The sequence below is a fragment of the Octopus sinensis genome, linkage group LG11 (assembly GCF_006345805.1).
Source record: "Octopus sinensis linkage group LG11, ASM634580v1, whole genome shotgun sequence".
NCBI lineage: Eukaryota > Metazoa > Mollusca > Cephalopoda > Octopoda > Octopodidae > Octopus > Octopus sinensis.
This window is the reverse complement of record NC_043007.1, coordinates 65,495,007-65,511,699: the sequence shown is the minus strand read 5'-3', so window position 1 is coordinate 65,511,699 and position 16,693 is coordinate 65,495,007. Positions and strand designations below refer to the sequence as shown.

The 16,693-nt window shown below is 36.5% G+C and overlaps 1 protein-coding gene across 1 annotated transcript in view; it reads right to left on the bottom strand.

Annotated features, from left to right (window-relative positions):
• LOC115217680 (claspin-like) overlaps nt 1-12,409 on the bottom strand; it is a 74,787-nt gene extending 62,378 nt beyond the window's left edge. Inside the window, exons 1-6 of the mRNA XM_029787431.2 lie at nt 12,239-12,409; nt 9,255-9,360; nt 6,544-6,590; nt 5,113-5,245; nt 3,392-3,492; nt 5-47 (exon numbers count right to left, since the gene is read on the bottom strand). Coding sequence (XP_029643291.1) covers nt 5-47; nt 3,392-3,492; nt 5,113-5,245; nt 6,544-6,590; nt 9,255-9,360; nt 12,239-12,265 — 457 coding nt within the window. The 5' untranslated portion in view covers nt 12,266-12,409. The remainder of the gene's footprint in view (nt 1-4; nt 48-3,391; nt 3,493-5,112; nt 5,246-6,543; nt 6,591-9,254; nt 9,361-12,238) is intronic.
• Nucleotides 12,410-16,693: the final 4,284 nt, after the last annotated feature.

The following is a 16,693-nucleotide window of genomic DNA, read 5'->3' as shown; positions in this document are numbered from 1 at the left end:
TCACCATTGTCATGGAAACTGTCCTTGGCTTTTTTCTGTGATGATGTCTTGAAAAATAGAGATCAAGTGAATTACGATTGGAAATGATGGTGTAAAGATATCAATGTACATTTATGGCTGGTAGTAGTAATAAAAGCGGCAAGCTGGCAGAATCATTTGCATGCCAGGGAAAATGCTTGGCAGCATTTCATCTGCTATTACATTGTGAGTTCAAATTCTACCGAGGTCGACTTTCCCTTTCATACCTTTTGGAGTCAATATGTACCATTTGAGCACTGGGATTGATGTAATCGGCTTACACCCTTCCCCAGAATTGCTGGCCTTGTGCCAAAATTTGTAACCAATATTGAGTCAGATATAAGATGGCAAGCTGGCAGAATGCTTAGCAGCATCTCATCCATCTTTACATTCTGAGTTCAAATTCCTTCAAGGTAGACTTATTCTTTTGGAATCAATAAAATAAGTACCAGTTGAGTACTTGGCTCAGTGCAATTGGCTTTGCGCCTCCCTTGAAATTGATATCCCTGTGCCAAAATTTAAAGCCAATATTTTGGCCTCCTTATATGCATACATTTATGTGTGCTTGGTGTAGTAGATGTATGAGCATTAGTAGTAATAGTAGTGAGTGGAGATGGATAATATCGTAAATAAAGGAAGGAGGTCAAGAGAATACATTACAGGTAGTAAGAAAGACAAATAGTGTCAGAGGAAAGAACTTCTATCTTTTAAACTTTTACTTGTTTCAGTCATTAGACTATGGCCATGTTGGGGAACTGCCATGAAGAATTTTTAGTAGAATGAATTGACCCCAATACTTTTTTTTTTTCAAAGCTGGGTGCATATTCTATCAATCTCTTTTGCTAAACTGCTATGTTATGGGGACATAAACACACCAACACCAGTTGTCAAGCAGTGGTGGGGGATAAATATTGACACAAAGACACACATACATGTATGTATATGACAGGCTTCGTTCAGTTTTCATCAACCAAATCCACTCACAAGACCTTGGCTACCCCAAGGCTATAATAGAAGACACCTACCCAAGGTACCATGCAGTGGAACTTAACCCAGAACCATGTGGTTAAGAAGCAAGCTTCTAACCACACAACCATGCTATTTGCCTATAAGATGGTAAAATAATTCATAATATAAGACGGAAATAACAGCAAACAGGGAAATGTTTTGTTCAAGAGTAACTATGAAGTGAAAATGTGTGTGTTATGTGTGCTTTTTTAACATTGAGGCTTAAGAAAAATTTAAGATGTATATTTCATGTGATGGTATAAAATAGTAATTAGTGAACCAATGTCGCTATAAATGAGGACAGTTTTATTAATGAAAGAGAATAGCAGTGAATCCTTAGAAATGAAATTAAATATTGAAAAGACTATTTTTTTAGTTCTGAAAATATTGTTTACTATATTATATAATATATTGTGTACACACACACACACACACACACACAGCAGCCGATTGGCAGAATCATTAGTGTTTAAGAGATAGCCTTGCAGAGTAATCACACCAACCCTCTACATTCTGAGTTCAAATCCTACCAAAGGCAATTTTGTCTTTCTTTCAAGGGTGGAAAGCAGAGAACATAGCAAACCATGTTTGTATACACATCCATGTGTGTGTGTGTATAGTATTTGTGCATTGTATATTGTGTGTGTGTTTGTGTGCAGAGCCACATGGTTTTATTTTGTTTGTATATTGTATATTTATTTATTTTGTTTGTATATTCTTATTTGAGTCATGTTTGATTTTGTCACTGTCCCCAATGTTCATTCAATATTCCCAGCAGCATCTTACTGCTGACGCCACCAAAAGTGAACATATTATTCTTGAAGTTGTGAAATTGTTAAGGTTCTTTTGGATGAGAGCTGACAAGGAATGTGTAACTTAACTGCACAGCTATGCACCACACCTTCAAATATATTCTTTTATTTGTTTCAGTCATTTGACTGCAGCCATGCTGGAGCACTGCCTTTAGTCGAGCAAATCAACCACAGGACTTATTCTTTGTAAGCCTAGTACTTATTCTATTGGTCACTTTTGCCGAAGCACTAAGTTACAGGGACGTAAACCACCAGCGTCAGTTGTCAAGTGATGTTGTGGACACACAAACATATATAAATATATACATGTATGTATACATATATATATATATATATATATATATATATACACAACAGGCTTCTTTCAGTTTCTGTCTACCAAATCCACTCACAAGGCTTTGGTTGGCCCAAGGCTATAGTGGAAAACACTTGCCCAAATTGTCACACAGTGGGACTGAACCCAGAACTATGTAGTTGGTAAGCAAGCTACTCCTACGCCTATATATATATATTTAGAAACCAACTGATGTATATACTTCACCAGTTTCATAAAATGCTCCATATAGACACAGGATCAAAGCAGCAAGACAGGGCAATACAAGATGGTCTATCATATGAGGATACCTTAGAAGCTGAATGATAAAAATCATCCAACCATGTCTCAGTATGGAAGAGCAACTGCTTAATCTATGATAATAATGATATACAGGATAATAGAGTCTGAAGCAAAGTATTAGAACATCAAACTTGGATGTCTTTATGGCAGTGTTCCCCAACCATTTTTTGCATATGGACCCCTTTGTTCCCTATTTTATCTGGATGGACCCTCCTAGCCATTCACTGTTTAAAAAAAAACCATATTATATTTTTATAATTAAATATTATTTGGGATTCTTTTATTCTTTTAGTGGAGGCATAATGGCCCGGTGGTCAAGGCAGCAGACTCGCAGTCAGACGATCATGGTTTCAATTCCCAGACCGGGCGTTGTGTGTATTTATTGAGTGAAAACACCTAAAAGCCCCACGAGGCTCTGGCAGGGGGTGGTGGCGACTCCTGTGGTACTCTTTCGCCACAACTTTATCTCACTCTCTCTTCCTGTTTCTTTAATATTTCATGCATTACAGAAGTATAACCAGTTTATTGCAGATAAATTTTAATAAAAAAAATTTTAAATGGACCCTTAACACTAATTGTACAAACTTTGTCTATCCACTCTCAAATCTCAATGAAATAAATGCAGACATTCGCTGAGGATATCAGCTTAATCAACAACAAAATCTTTCTCCCTTAACCCTTTCGTTACTGTATTTATTTTGAGATACTCTGTATTTCTTTCAATTATTTTAAATATAACAAAGAAGTCAGTAAAATAACTGTTATCATTCAGCTAGTGTTAGGAACATTAATTATTACTAAGGTTTGGTGGAAGATTATGAAAACAAGACATTTATGCTCAGAGTCAGAGCCGGTTTCAGCCGAGTTGGTAACAAAAGGGTTAAAAACAGGTGGCTTTGTGCTTATGTAAGAAGTCAAGTCATACAAGCTATCTGACCTTTTTCCGTTTGATAATATTAAATTTCTTGTCATCGTCGTCATCATCATCATCATCATCATCAGTCTCAATGTTTTCGTTCTCCAATATTTCAAGGGATCCTGTGAGAGAAAAATGGAAGAAATAATAATAATCCTTTCTACAACAGGAACAAGGCCTGAAATTTTGGGGAAGGGAGTTGCTTTATTTAACCAGCCCTAGTGTTCGACTTGTACTTATTTCTTCAACCCCAAAAGGAGGAAAGGCCAAGTCCATCTCACAAGAATTTGAACTCAGAACAAACTGCTACTAAGCATTTTGTTTAATATGCTACAGATTCTACCAGCTTGCGACAATAATAATAACAGCTTCAAATTTTGGCACAAGGCCAGCAATTTTGGCGGAGAGGGAAAATAGATTGTCCCTAGTGACCATCTGGTACTTTATTTTATCGACCCCAAAAGGATGAAAGGCATTTAACCCCTTTCAATTATTTTGACATGACGTTTCATTTCAGAGCATTTTTTTTTTATTTCCTTTTTTAATTATATATACTGTGTTAATTACAAAAAAAAAAACGTCTTTTTAATCTTGTTTCCTTTATATTTTATTATAGAAATTAAAATTTACTTTTATTCATTTTGATTTAAACGAGTTATCTCAGACACTGAAAAAATACATATAACTTAACTATCTTTGATTTTTTTATAAGATGTATTCCTTTTAAATCAAAGGAAAATTTTTTTTTAAAATGAGTTTATTTAGAATGATAATTTTTAAAACAAGGAGTTACACACAAAGTTATCTTGCAGACATCACACATGTATCTGCTTTCTCTTCGAATCTTCTTTCCTTTAGTGCCTCTCTTCTCTGAGTATACACTGAAGTAAAAGTTCAAAACTCAGAAGCATAAATTCTTTGAAATGGCACCAGAATATGTGCTGCCAGGCATACGACAACGCAAGTAAATTCATGATTGCTCAAAAATGAAACAACACCAAACAAATAAACTCGTTTGAATGCTAAAATTAAAAGTTAATTTTGACCGAGTATACTCATCTGGTTCTAAAAAGATACATTTGCGATGCACAAGTAAATACGGGATAATCCTACAAGCTCAGAGCATAAAGATGGATGAAATTCTGTTAAGCATTTTATTCGGCATGCTAACGATTGTGCCAGCTCACCACCTTAATAATAATAATAATTAATTCTTTTATTGGCCCCAAGGGCTGACAAAAATTAATTATAACAAAAAGAGACAAAACAGGACGAAAGGTTACAAAGGGTTTTGTCCGTTTGTAAAAAACCGTGTAAAAACAGTGTAACAATCAAAAATTATAACAACGAAAAACTCCCAATAGGGGGAGGCGTTACGAAAGATTCCTGGTAGAAAAAACCCATAAAAGCCAACAGGAGACTAGTCAAAAGGGGGGTTTGAAATGGTAATAATCTTGCACTTATACCCATCACTGATTAGTGCTGCCAACCTGGAATTTACAATTGTCTGCAACACATTGGAAGGGATTGGCATTAAGAAGGGCATCCAGCTGTAGAAACCATGCTACAACAGACAATTGCAGTTTGGACAGCTCCCTGACTGGCCAGTTCCTGCCAAACTGTCCAACCTATGCCATGGAAAATGGACATTAAACAATGATGATAAGAATGAAGCCAGAAAGAGGAACAGAGAGAAAGTGAAGAGGAAAATGAGAATTAGAAAATAGCACAGATATATTTACCATATTCAATATCTGGAAGAAGTACGTTTCGAACAGGTTCTCTAACAGTATTTCTATGATTGTTGTTATTGTCAGTAACAGCAGCATTGTCATCACCATCACTATCATCATCATCATCAACAATAACAGCAGTCTAAGTGAAAAAATAAAAATTATAAAAATGATTTTGCACATTGGCCACAAATTGGTAGAGAAAGAACAGAGCCAACCAAATCAATGTTAGGGTGTGACTAGTCTTTATGAACAAAAGGGGCTTCTTATGGGTCATCCTATCTGCTAAAAATACCAACCAAATCTCACTCAGATAACAGTAAGGAAGGACACAATGACATATTAGATATTGTAGTTTTAGGAACAGTGTCTAAAGAGAAAAGAAAATGTGGGATGGAATTTCTCTGAACATAAAACCAATGGTAGTCTTAACCCATAAATAAAAAATATATAGATATGTAGGCACAGGAGTGGCTGTGTGGTAAGTAGCTTGCTAACCAACCACATGGTCCCGGGTTAAGTCCCACTGCGTGCGGGCCAACCAATGCCTTGTGAGTGGATTTGGTAGACGGAAACTGCAAGAAGCCTGTCGTATATATATATGTATGTGTGTGTATGTGTTTGTGTGTATGTGTTTGTCCCCCTAGCATTGCTTGACAACTGATGCTGGTGTGTTTACGTCCCCCGTCACTTAGCGGTTCGGCAAAAGAGACCGATAGAATAAGTACTGGGCTTACAAAGAATAAGTTCCGGGGTCGATTTGCTCGACTAAAGGTGGTGCTCCAGCATGGCCGCAGTCAAATGATTGAAACAAGTAAAAGAGTAAAAGAGATATATATAAACAAAAAAAAAAAAAAAAAAAGACCACAATATGTTTAGAGATTCAAAAATTCAGAGACGTTATCTGCAAAAGAAAGAAACAGCTAAGTCAGTGTCAACATTGTGAGGAGGAAAATATTAGTTGAGGTCTCTTCATGTGGACAGTGTCTGAATTTTATTTTCCTCTAAATAATATTTAATTGTGTATGAAGATCTCCTACACCAATAAATATATCTTGCATATTTAATGATTCATCATTACTTCAAGCACAGAGTAAAGGCTATACTACGCTGGGGCACTGTCTTGAAAGCTTCAGTTGAACAAATCAACCCCAGTACTTATATTTCTTTTAAAATACAGGTACTTACTTACTCTATCAGTCTCTTTTGCTGAACTGCTAAGTTACAGGGACAAACAAGCCAACACAAGTTGTCAAGCAGTGGAAGGTAGGGAACAAACACAAGGACACAAACAGATACACAAACACACATACACAAAACCAGGCTTCTTTTAGTTTCCATCTATCAAATCCACTCACAAGGCTTTGGTTGGCCTGGGGTGCCAGAGGTGCCACAATGTGACTGAATCTGGAACCATAAATAATTTTTTAAAATATTTACCTGTTTCCGAGAAAACTTGGCACAGAAGTCGTCTTCACTGTCACTCTCTACAAACAAAAGAAATGTACAATGTTTATTTGGACATGCCTTGACCAATCACTGAATGTAACAAATAAGATCGGTTGTACAATGAAGATTTCTAATGCAAATATATTGGGGAAAGGCACAGTTGACTTAATCAATCCCCAGTACAGAAATGGTATTCATTTTATCAACTTCAGCAGGATTTGAACTCAGAACATAACTGTCACAAGGTATTTTGTCTGATGCTCTGCCAAACCAATCATTACTTTGCACATAATAAAATTTCTAAGACTGTGCTGATCTCTAATTGTGGAGGGAACCTGTGGAAGCAATAGATCCAGGATGACATGGAACAAGGTGGTGAAATATGATCTTTGGTTGTTGAAGTAATGGTAAGTGACCAAGATTTCTGGTGATCTGTGGTGCTTGAGAAGACACATCAATCTAAGTGAACCATGGTCAATGACATGTAAAAAGCACCCACTACACTCTGTTGAGTGGTTGGTGTTAGGGAGAGCATCCAGCAGTAGAAATCAAGCCAACACAGATGACTGGACCCTGATGCAGCTCTCCAGCTTACCAATCCCAATGAAACTATCTAACCCATGACAGCATGGAAAACAGATGTTAAATGATGATGACATAAGATGCAACATTTTGGATGAGGGGAAAATTAGTAAATCAACACCAGGAGGAGAAAATATAGAGATGACTTGGCTGGATTTGAATTCAGAATATATGTAAAAGAAACCATAAAATGTTTTGTCCTGCTCTCTACAAATTCTGTCATCCACCATCTTGACTGCATCATGAAATTATGACAATAATAATAATTTCTATTATAGACACAAGGAAGTCACTTGGCATTAGGAAGGGCATCCAGCCGTAGAAACATTGCCAGATCAGACTGGGCCTGGTGCAGTCTTCTGGCCTCCCAGACCCAAGTTGAACCATCCAACCCATGCTAGCATGGAAAGTGGACGCTAAACGACAATGACGATGACAAGGTCTAAAATTTTAAGTGAAGGAAAATATCCATATATAACAAGTACTTTATTCTATGAATTTTGAAAGGTGTAAGGTAAAGATGACTGCAGAACACAAAGGGATGGAACAAATCCTGCAAGGTAATATTTATGCCTGCTTAAATGTGGATGTTCTGTTGGAACAGACTATACTGCAGTAGCTACCATGAGAGAAACTCACATATTGGCTTTTGATGCAAAATGCACTCTCATTTATATCACTAGCGGGGAGTTGAATCCCCACTACACCCAGCTCCAAAACTACCAGATCACATCCTTTCGACTTTGGTATTGTTAATGATGGACATCAACCTCCTCGCCAGCGATATAGAGATTGACAGAACCAGAACAGGCACTGGTGTTGCAATTAGCCAGTTAGCTTGTTTAAAATGTGTGTATGTGTGTTTGTATATATATTAGCAACAAAGACAGTCTCAATACTGAGAGGTAATATTTAACCTCACTTAAACATGGATGTTCTCTTAGAACAAACTATACTGCAATAGTTACCACGAGAGAAGCTCTCACATTGGCTTTTTGGTGCAAAATGTACTCTTGTCTATATAACTAGCAGGGAGATAAATCCCTGCCACCTCTAGCACAGATTATGAGATTTCAATCATCTAGCGATGTAAATTTTGTGAGAATTTTTGCCCTGACTTCTGCATCCTTTTCAGCAGTAAATCCCTGAGCAAAAATCAGGCACTTGAACGAGTCAGTTTAAATCTCTCACACTGTCTTGTTCACTCTACCTGCATATGTGGTAAAATCTTCGTCATCGTTTTTCTCCGTGTTCAAACACTTCCGAGTTGTGTTGAACAATGATGTTTTTTTACTCAACATCCTACATAAAATGTCAATTGTGTCCATGAAATTTATGTCAAAAACTTTTTTAGGCAATATAAAGTTACAGTATTTCTCATGCTTTATTGTCATCCATCCAGTTTTGGCATTCTTCTTCAAAAATTTATTCAAATCTTTGGTAATATGCCTCGAAGGTGATTTCTTCCAGGTTACACTTAAACAGTATAATTTTCTACTACCCTGTGTTCTTTTATGAGAAAAAAAAATAGAATTTACATTCATATAATTCTTGCTCTTTCACAATGATATTTAATATTTAAACTGGCCATATCTGGCTTCTCACACTTACCCGACAATATCATTCTAAAAATAAACAATCACATTATTGAAATCTCAAAGCAACAAGATAATGCATGGCTAGGGTTAAAACTCAGAGTATGATAACTTTATTAAGCATGGGTATCTGTCCAATCCCACTTTTCAATCTTCAGAGACCCCAATCCCTTTGAGAAACACTGGAGTAGAGTTAATAATATGATCCTCTAGTCTCCTGCATTACAAATACCACTGAATAGATTTCCCACAACTCTATCAAATTTGCTCTATGACCACAATTTTGAGGGAAGGGTTTAGCCAACATCATTACTCCCACTCACCACAACAAGCATTTGACTGGGAATTTTTTTTTTTTTGCTTCTGACTTTAGGATAAAAGGCAAAATGTGCTTTGGTGAGATTTGAACTCAGAATGAACTCTGAGGAGGAAGAAATACTGCAAGGTATTTCTTCTAATGATTTAACAATTCAGCCAGCTTGATGCCTTTTCCCCTAACTTATAAACAATAATCATTTAATGTACCTTCAGTAAATGACAGTGTTTTGTGTTGTGGTGAAACTTCTTCAATACCAGAATCCTTTTCACTGTTTTCTTCCTTGGACATTTCCACATCAGTGCTCATATTGAGCTGTAAAAAATGAAAAAAAAAAAAGAAAAGTAAATACACTACTGCAGTGAAATATGAGCAATAGGTGTAGAGAATTTGTGAAAGCTGGAAAGAAAATAGTAAATTTGAAGAGTGGAGTACAAAGAAGATAAGAAGGAAACAGAATAAAAGAGGAATTGGCTGTAGTTTGAAAGATATGTAATATGCATGAAGGATGAGAGTTGCATGAAAATAGTGCCAAGAGATTCAAGTGAAAGGAACCTGTAGAATAGGAAAATCAAAAAAAAAACATGGAGAAAAGTTGATTTCAAGAGGCAGAACCTCACAAAGGAAATTGTTAAGGGATCCTAAGTGATGAGATGGTGTGCTGAAGAAAACCAGTCCAACCCATGCATGTATGAAATCGCTTTGAATCAGTTGGAAATATGGGATGAGACTTAATATACTGCATCAAAGACTTTGTACCAAGTTTCACACATGCATATATGAGAGCAATGCATGAAACCATCACTCTTTGAATCAACTATCTAACTTTACAGCCAAAAAAAAACACAAACACACACATATATACACATGTTAATATTGAACAATGAAAATGAATGCTCAAAACCAAATTGGTCGATAAAAATTCTTTGTTTATGGGTTAAGACTACCATTGGATTAATCCAAAATAGAGAACACAGATGTTCCATGTGACAGGCTTGACAACTGCTGAGGGACTTCTCTGAACATAAAACAAATCAGGTGTTTTAACACTTACCGTTTTGAGGGAATTGTCCCCAAGCATTATACTGCAGCAACTCCAACGAAGAAATAAAAATCATACATTGAGTATGTACAATCAATAATATATATATATATGTATATTACTCTGAATCCGGTATTTGAGTATCATATTTTCCCACTTCGTGCTTATATATATATATATATATATATGCCTACTCTGGTGTGTGTGTGTGTGGATGGATGGATGAATAGATAAATAGATAGATATGCACAGGAGTGGCCATGTGGTAAGAAGCTTGCTTCCCAACCACATGGTTCCAGGTTCAGTCTTTTATTATAGACTTGGGCCAACCAAAGCCTTGTGAGTGGATTTGGTAGATGGAAATTGAAAGAAGCCCATCATATATATATATATATATATAAATATATATGTATAACTTTGTGCATCTGTGTTTATTCACCTCACCATCGCTTGACAACCTATGCTGGGGGTGTTTATATCCCCATAACTTAGTGGTTCGGCAAAAGATATAGATAGAATAAGTACTAAACTTACAAAGAAAAAGTCCTGGGGTGGATTTGTTTGACTAAAGGCAATGTTCCAGTATGGCCGGTCAGATGATTTAAAGAAGTAAAATAATGAAAGAACATATATATATATATATATAATATGTGTGTGCGTGTGTGTATTCTTTTAGCCAAATTTACTAAATTATACACATGTTCCTAACACAGAACAATACTGTGTATGTATTTTTAATTTTTAACTTGTATCAGTCATTAGACTTCATCTATGCTGGGGCACCCCCTCGAGAAAATTTTTAGTCAAATGAATCAACTCCAGTATTTATTTTTTGTAAGGCCTAGTACTTATTCTCTTGGCCTCTCTTGCTGACCGCTAAGTTATGGGGACATAAACACACCAACACTGGTTGTCAAGTGGGGATGTGGGAAAACACATATATATAGATATAACAGGTTTCTTTCAGTTAGCGTCAACCAAATCTACTCACAATGCTTTGGCTGGCCCAGGACTATAGTAGTAGACACTCACCCAAGGTGCCATGCAGTGGGACTGAACCCAGACATGGTTGGGAAGCAAACTTACTCATCATCTTTTAACGTCCATCTTCCACACTAGCAAAGGTTTGATGGTTTGACAACATTTGATTGATCCGAAGACTGCTTCATGCTCCAATTGTCTGATCTGGCACGGCTTCTACAAATGGATGCCCTTCTTAATGACAACCACTTCACAGGTTGACTAATTGTGACTGAATATGGCTGTGTGAAGCCAGTTGTATATATATATATATATATATATGTATATATATATCTGCGTGTGTAATTGTCCCACACCACCTGATAACCGGTGTTAGTTTATTCACATTGCAGTAAGCAACCCTTCAGGCGGTATCTTAGCATGGCCGCAATTCATTGACTAAAACAAGCTTACACAGATACATACATGTGTGTATGTGTTTGTTTGCGTGCCATTGTTTCTGTCCAGAATTACAGAATACACACATATGCGTGTGGCAAGGTATACCTGTATAAGAGTACTCGTGTGGACAGCAGATAAAATCACACATACCACAAGTGTATAAAAAAATTGGCGGAATCTGCTTTATGCACTGCATATAACCCTTCAAAACTTTTTTTATTTTTTGGAATTTTCAGAAAATTTGTGTGAATAAGTGTTCTACACACGGGAATTCATACGATTATGAAAAAAATTTTTTTTCTTAATGCTTCGAAATTTAAAACAAATTTTTAAAAAATATTAGTTTAAAATATGGACAGTCCGAGTTTTTGGCTTAAATCTCTGCAATAAACAAATGTGTTTATGGGGAGAAAGTTATTGAAAAACATTAATACGTCGCCAAAAGATTAACACTCAACAGATTGTACGTCACTCGACGTGCTAGAAATAGCAGTTTTGATTTTACTAATTTGCTCCTTGCTATCTTCCAAAAATAAATGAAAGACATCTAAAATTACAACAGATAATGTAGTATTAGATACATGATACCGATAAAAAAAGACGGGATGATCATGGCTAGAGACCCTTTGAGTATAGGTATGCTTAAAGGGCACGGGATTGGTGCTAAACAACAAAAACAAGAACGAATACGGGACATCGATAAATGTAATATAATTACTATATACATACCGTCTGCGACATTTCGCTGTCCATCATCACTGGGCTACAATCAGGTGTCAAAAATTATGTACACATCTGTGTTGTACAATGTAAATATTAACGAAACATCAAGACATTAATAAACTATACGAAAAATAAAACTGTTTGGTATTTCCCGCTAAATTTCAAGCATGCGCACTGGAGTCCAGCGAGGTCGATTTCTCTTGTAAGCGCTCACTGCTCTCACTTGCTTTCTTTTCTCTGTCTTCCTCTAGTTTTATCTTACTCTCTCTGCCCTTAATTTACTCTCTCTCTCTCTCTCACTCCCTTTTACTCTCTCTCTTTATATCTTTTCCTCTCTCTCTCTCTTTGACATGCAAGCACATTAAAATCTAAGTCGTTTCTTTCTCTCTCTTCCCTTCTCTCTCTTCCTCTCTTTCTCTCTCTCTATCTGTGTAGAAAGGTGAATTAGGGAATAATATAAATGAGATTTGCATTACTTTTGACTCGCTCTCATATATATATATATATATATATATGAACACACATACATAGACAGATCGATATGTACATATCTTTGTATTTATTTCCCTCTCTTTATATTAAACATACATATACGTAATATAGTATCAGTGCTTATTTTCTTTACTTTTTCTGTTTGTTATTCTTTGTTATTTTCCTATTTTTCCTAATCCATCAGTAATCGGTTAAACTGTTTTTTATCCTCTTCAGTATCTCCCCCTCTCTCTCTCTCTCTCTGCATTATCCTGTTTTTATTACCAACTCAACATCCTCATCCTCATCATCATCATCTCTTCCTAATACTCTCTTTTGTTTCTAATATCTCTCTTCTTTTTTTTTTTGGCATGGGTGTGTAAGAAGCTTGCTTCCCAACCACATGGTTCCAGGTTCAGTTCCACTGCATAGCATTTTGCGCAAATGTCCTGTGAGTGTATTTGGCTGAGGGAAACTGAAAGAAGCCTGTTGTCATCATCATCATCGTCATCGTTTAACGTCCGTTCTCCATGCTAGCATGGGTTGGACGGTTCGACTGGGGATCTGGGAAGCCAGAAGGCTGCACCAGGCTCCAGTCTTATCTGGCAATGTTTCTACAGCTGGATGCCCTTCCTAATGCCAACCACTCCGTGAGTGTAGTGGGTGCTTTTTACGTGCCACCTGCACAGGTGCCAGGCGAGGCTGGCATCGGCCACGGTCGGATTGGTGCATTTTATGTGCCACTGGCACGGAAGCCAGTCGAGGCGGCACTGGCTTCGGCCACGATTCGGATGGTGCTTTTTACGTGCCACCGGCACAGAAGCCAGTCGAGGCGGCGCTGGCATCAGCCACGATTCGGATAGTGCTTTTTACGTACCACCAGTCCAGAGGTCCTGGCATCTGCCGGGTGCCAGTCATAGGATTGGTTCAATTTCGATTCCGATTTTGATATATATACACAAGGGTACTACATGAGTACCTATATTGCTAATGATGGAAGTCGAAAAAATACTTCTGTACTACCGAATAGTCACAAATCCATTACAGACGAGATAGGAAAAAATATCAGTGAACAATAATAATGTCTTACCTCAAATGGGTCAGAACAAGTAAATGCTGGTCAACCTGTGTATATATGTACATATCTAATATTGTATGTATATATTATATTAATTTGCCTGTACGGCTGATAATTCGCTTCCCACTTGTGATGGTATTTTAATAATACCATCCCTATATTTATTTATATATATTAATATATCTGTGTGTGTTGACCACTGCTTGACACCACTGTTGGTGTGTTCCCATCTCTCCAGCTTAGTGGTTTGGCAAAAGGAATCAATAGAATAAATACCTGGCTTAAGATAAATAAGTAATGGGGTCACTTTATTCAACAAAAAATACTCCATGCCACAGCATAATCACACTCTAACAGTCTAATGATTGAAACAAGCAAAAGATAAATAAGGCAACAAGCTAGCAGCATCGTTAGCATGCCAGGCAAAATGCTAAGCAGCATTTCATCCATCCTTATGTTCTGAGTTCAAATCCCACTGCCTTTCATCTTTTTAGGGTGAATACAATAAGGACCAGTTGAGCACTGAGGGTTGGTCTAATCAACTCACCTGCTTCCCCAAGATTATGGGCTTTGTGTCAAAATATGAAACCAATGTTATCTCTTTATAACAAAGCTCCTCCTGTTGCCAACAATTAAGAATGGTAATATTTCTCGGTAGTGAGACATGTTTTCATGGAATATTGGAAATTATTGAAATTCATTTGCAACAATCATGCAATGTCAAGAAAAGGAAACACAAACATACACACACTCACACATAAATATTGGGTTGTCCCATAAATAATGCAGCTTTTTCAATTGCATGAACTAAAAGTAAGAGAGTAACAGGGTAAACTACCTGCGTAAACTTGCTATAAAAGTAGGAAATAATTTTACCTTGTCATTATTCTTAATGCAAGTTTTAAAGAATGCAGTTCGATTTTAACAGTTATTTTTCCAAAGTTATAATGGAAGTACAAAGAAGCATATTTGGCATATTTTGCTTTATGAGTTCAATAAAGGCAACAACACAACAGAAAGTGCAAGGAATATTAATGCAGTTTATGGAGATCAGGCAATAAGCATAAGCCAGTGTCAACAGTGGCTCCAGAAATTCCGAGCCAGAAACTACAGCCTAGTAGACGGGCCTTGTCCTGGAAGATCTGTAGAGCTCAACGAGGGCATCCTTCAAACCCTGATCAAACAAAATCCCATTGTAACTGTTGAGGAACTACAGTGAAGCTTGGATTTAGTCATTTCATCATTCGTCATCACCTGTATGCCATCAAAAAAGTAGCAAATTGTGTCAATGGATTCCTCACAAACTTACAATATCTAATCGCGCACAGAATGTGAATGTATGCTCTTCTTTGCAGTCACATCTCACGAAAGAACCTTTTTTTGGACTGAATAGTGACTGTTGTCGAGAAAGAGGTTCTCTATAAAAATGTCAAGCACTGAAGGCAGTGATTTGGGAAAGAAGAAACACCAGCACCCCAGGCTAAAGAAGGTCTTCACCCACATCAGTTGTTATATGTTTGGTGGGATATGAAAGTTTAGTCCACTTTGAACTTTTAAACTCAAACCAAGTAATAACAAAGGCAATCTACTTCGAGCAGCTTGAGTGGCTTAAGTCAGCACTTGAAAAAAAATAGCTATCTTTGGTTTCAAGATGAAAGGTCTTCCATCAGTATAATGCTCAGCCACATACAGTAGAGATGACATTCCAAAGGCTAGAGCAGTTTGAATGGGGAATGATGCCCCACCCACCATATTTTCTAGACATTGCCCCATCTGATTATCATTTATTCCAAAGTCTACAAAATCATTTGGACATAAAAAATATGAATTTTGTAGATGAGGTCAGAACAGTACTGAAGGAGTATTTTTCATCATAGACAAGTGATTTTGGAAGAGGGACCTAGTAAGTCTACCAGAGAGATGGAAGAGTATATTTTAGATTAAAAAAGAACTTAGTGTATCTTAATTTTGAAAAATATGAGAAGTATAAAAAAAACACATTATTTATGGGATGACCCAATATATATACATTTATATATATATATATATATATATATATATATATACACATACACACATACACACCACATACAGTTCACTTTGAATTTAACTAATTTCTGGATCACCATGAAAACGTATTAACATGCATTTTTAGAAAAATTAATTTCAATATTTTAATATACTGATTCAGCAAAAACAATTGTCACCTTTGTAAGGTGAATTCTACAATTAAAGCTGTGATTTTCTCTATATGCATATTTTTGTTTTGTGTGTGTGTGTGTCACTAACTTGTATAAACTATGGAGTTTATACCAACACCTTTTCTACATATCAAGCAGGGCTATTTACTGGAAGGGATCAGTAATGTTGTCTGTTTTCCTACTAACTTTGGTCATTGTTAAATTAACTCTAAAGCCCTTTGATTCCAGACCTTGCAACTACACTTGAAATTTCTTCTCTAAAAACAAGCTCATCTAGGTAGAAGTGCTCCCAAGGCAGCAAGTTCTTGACAGCATTCAAGCTGAGACATGAATGCTGAAATCTTGTTCAGAGTAAAAGCAGAATAGATGTTTGCTTCCTTCAATCAAAACATGTGTTCAAAGCACAGCTGAACAAAACCCTGTGGATCATTCACTTTTAATAATACAGCCCTACTTATATTCTTATATGCAAGTTAGATGAAAGCTACTGTGAAAAAGAAGGAATAGTGACTAGGTATGACGCAAAGGGCCAGGACAAGATCCATGCTAGAAAAATCATTGTGGGTATATCTGAAATGAGAGTATTTAAAAACAGAATGGAGTGAATGATGTAACAGCAGAATACAGAAAATACAAGATTCATTGGGCGAGACATGTTGCAAGGTTTATAGATAACAGGTGGATCTGCACAGTTGTTGAGTGGCATCTGAA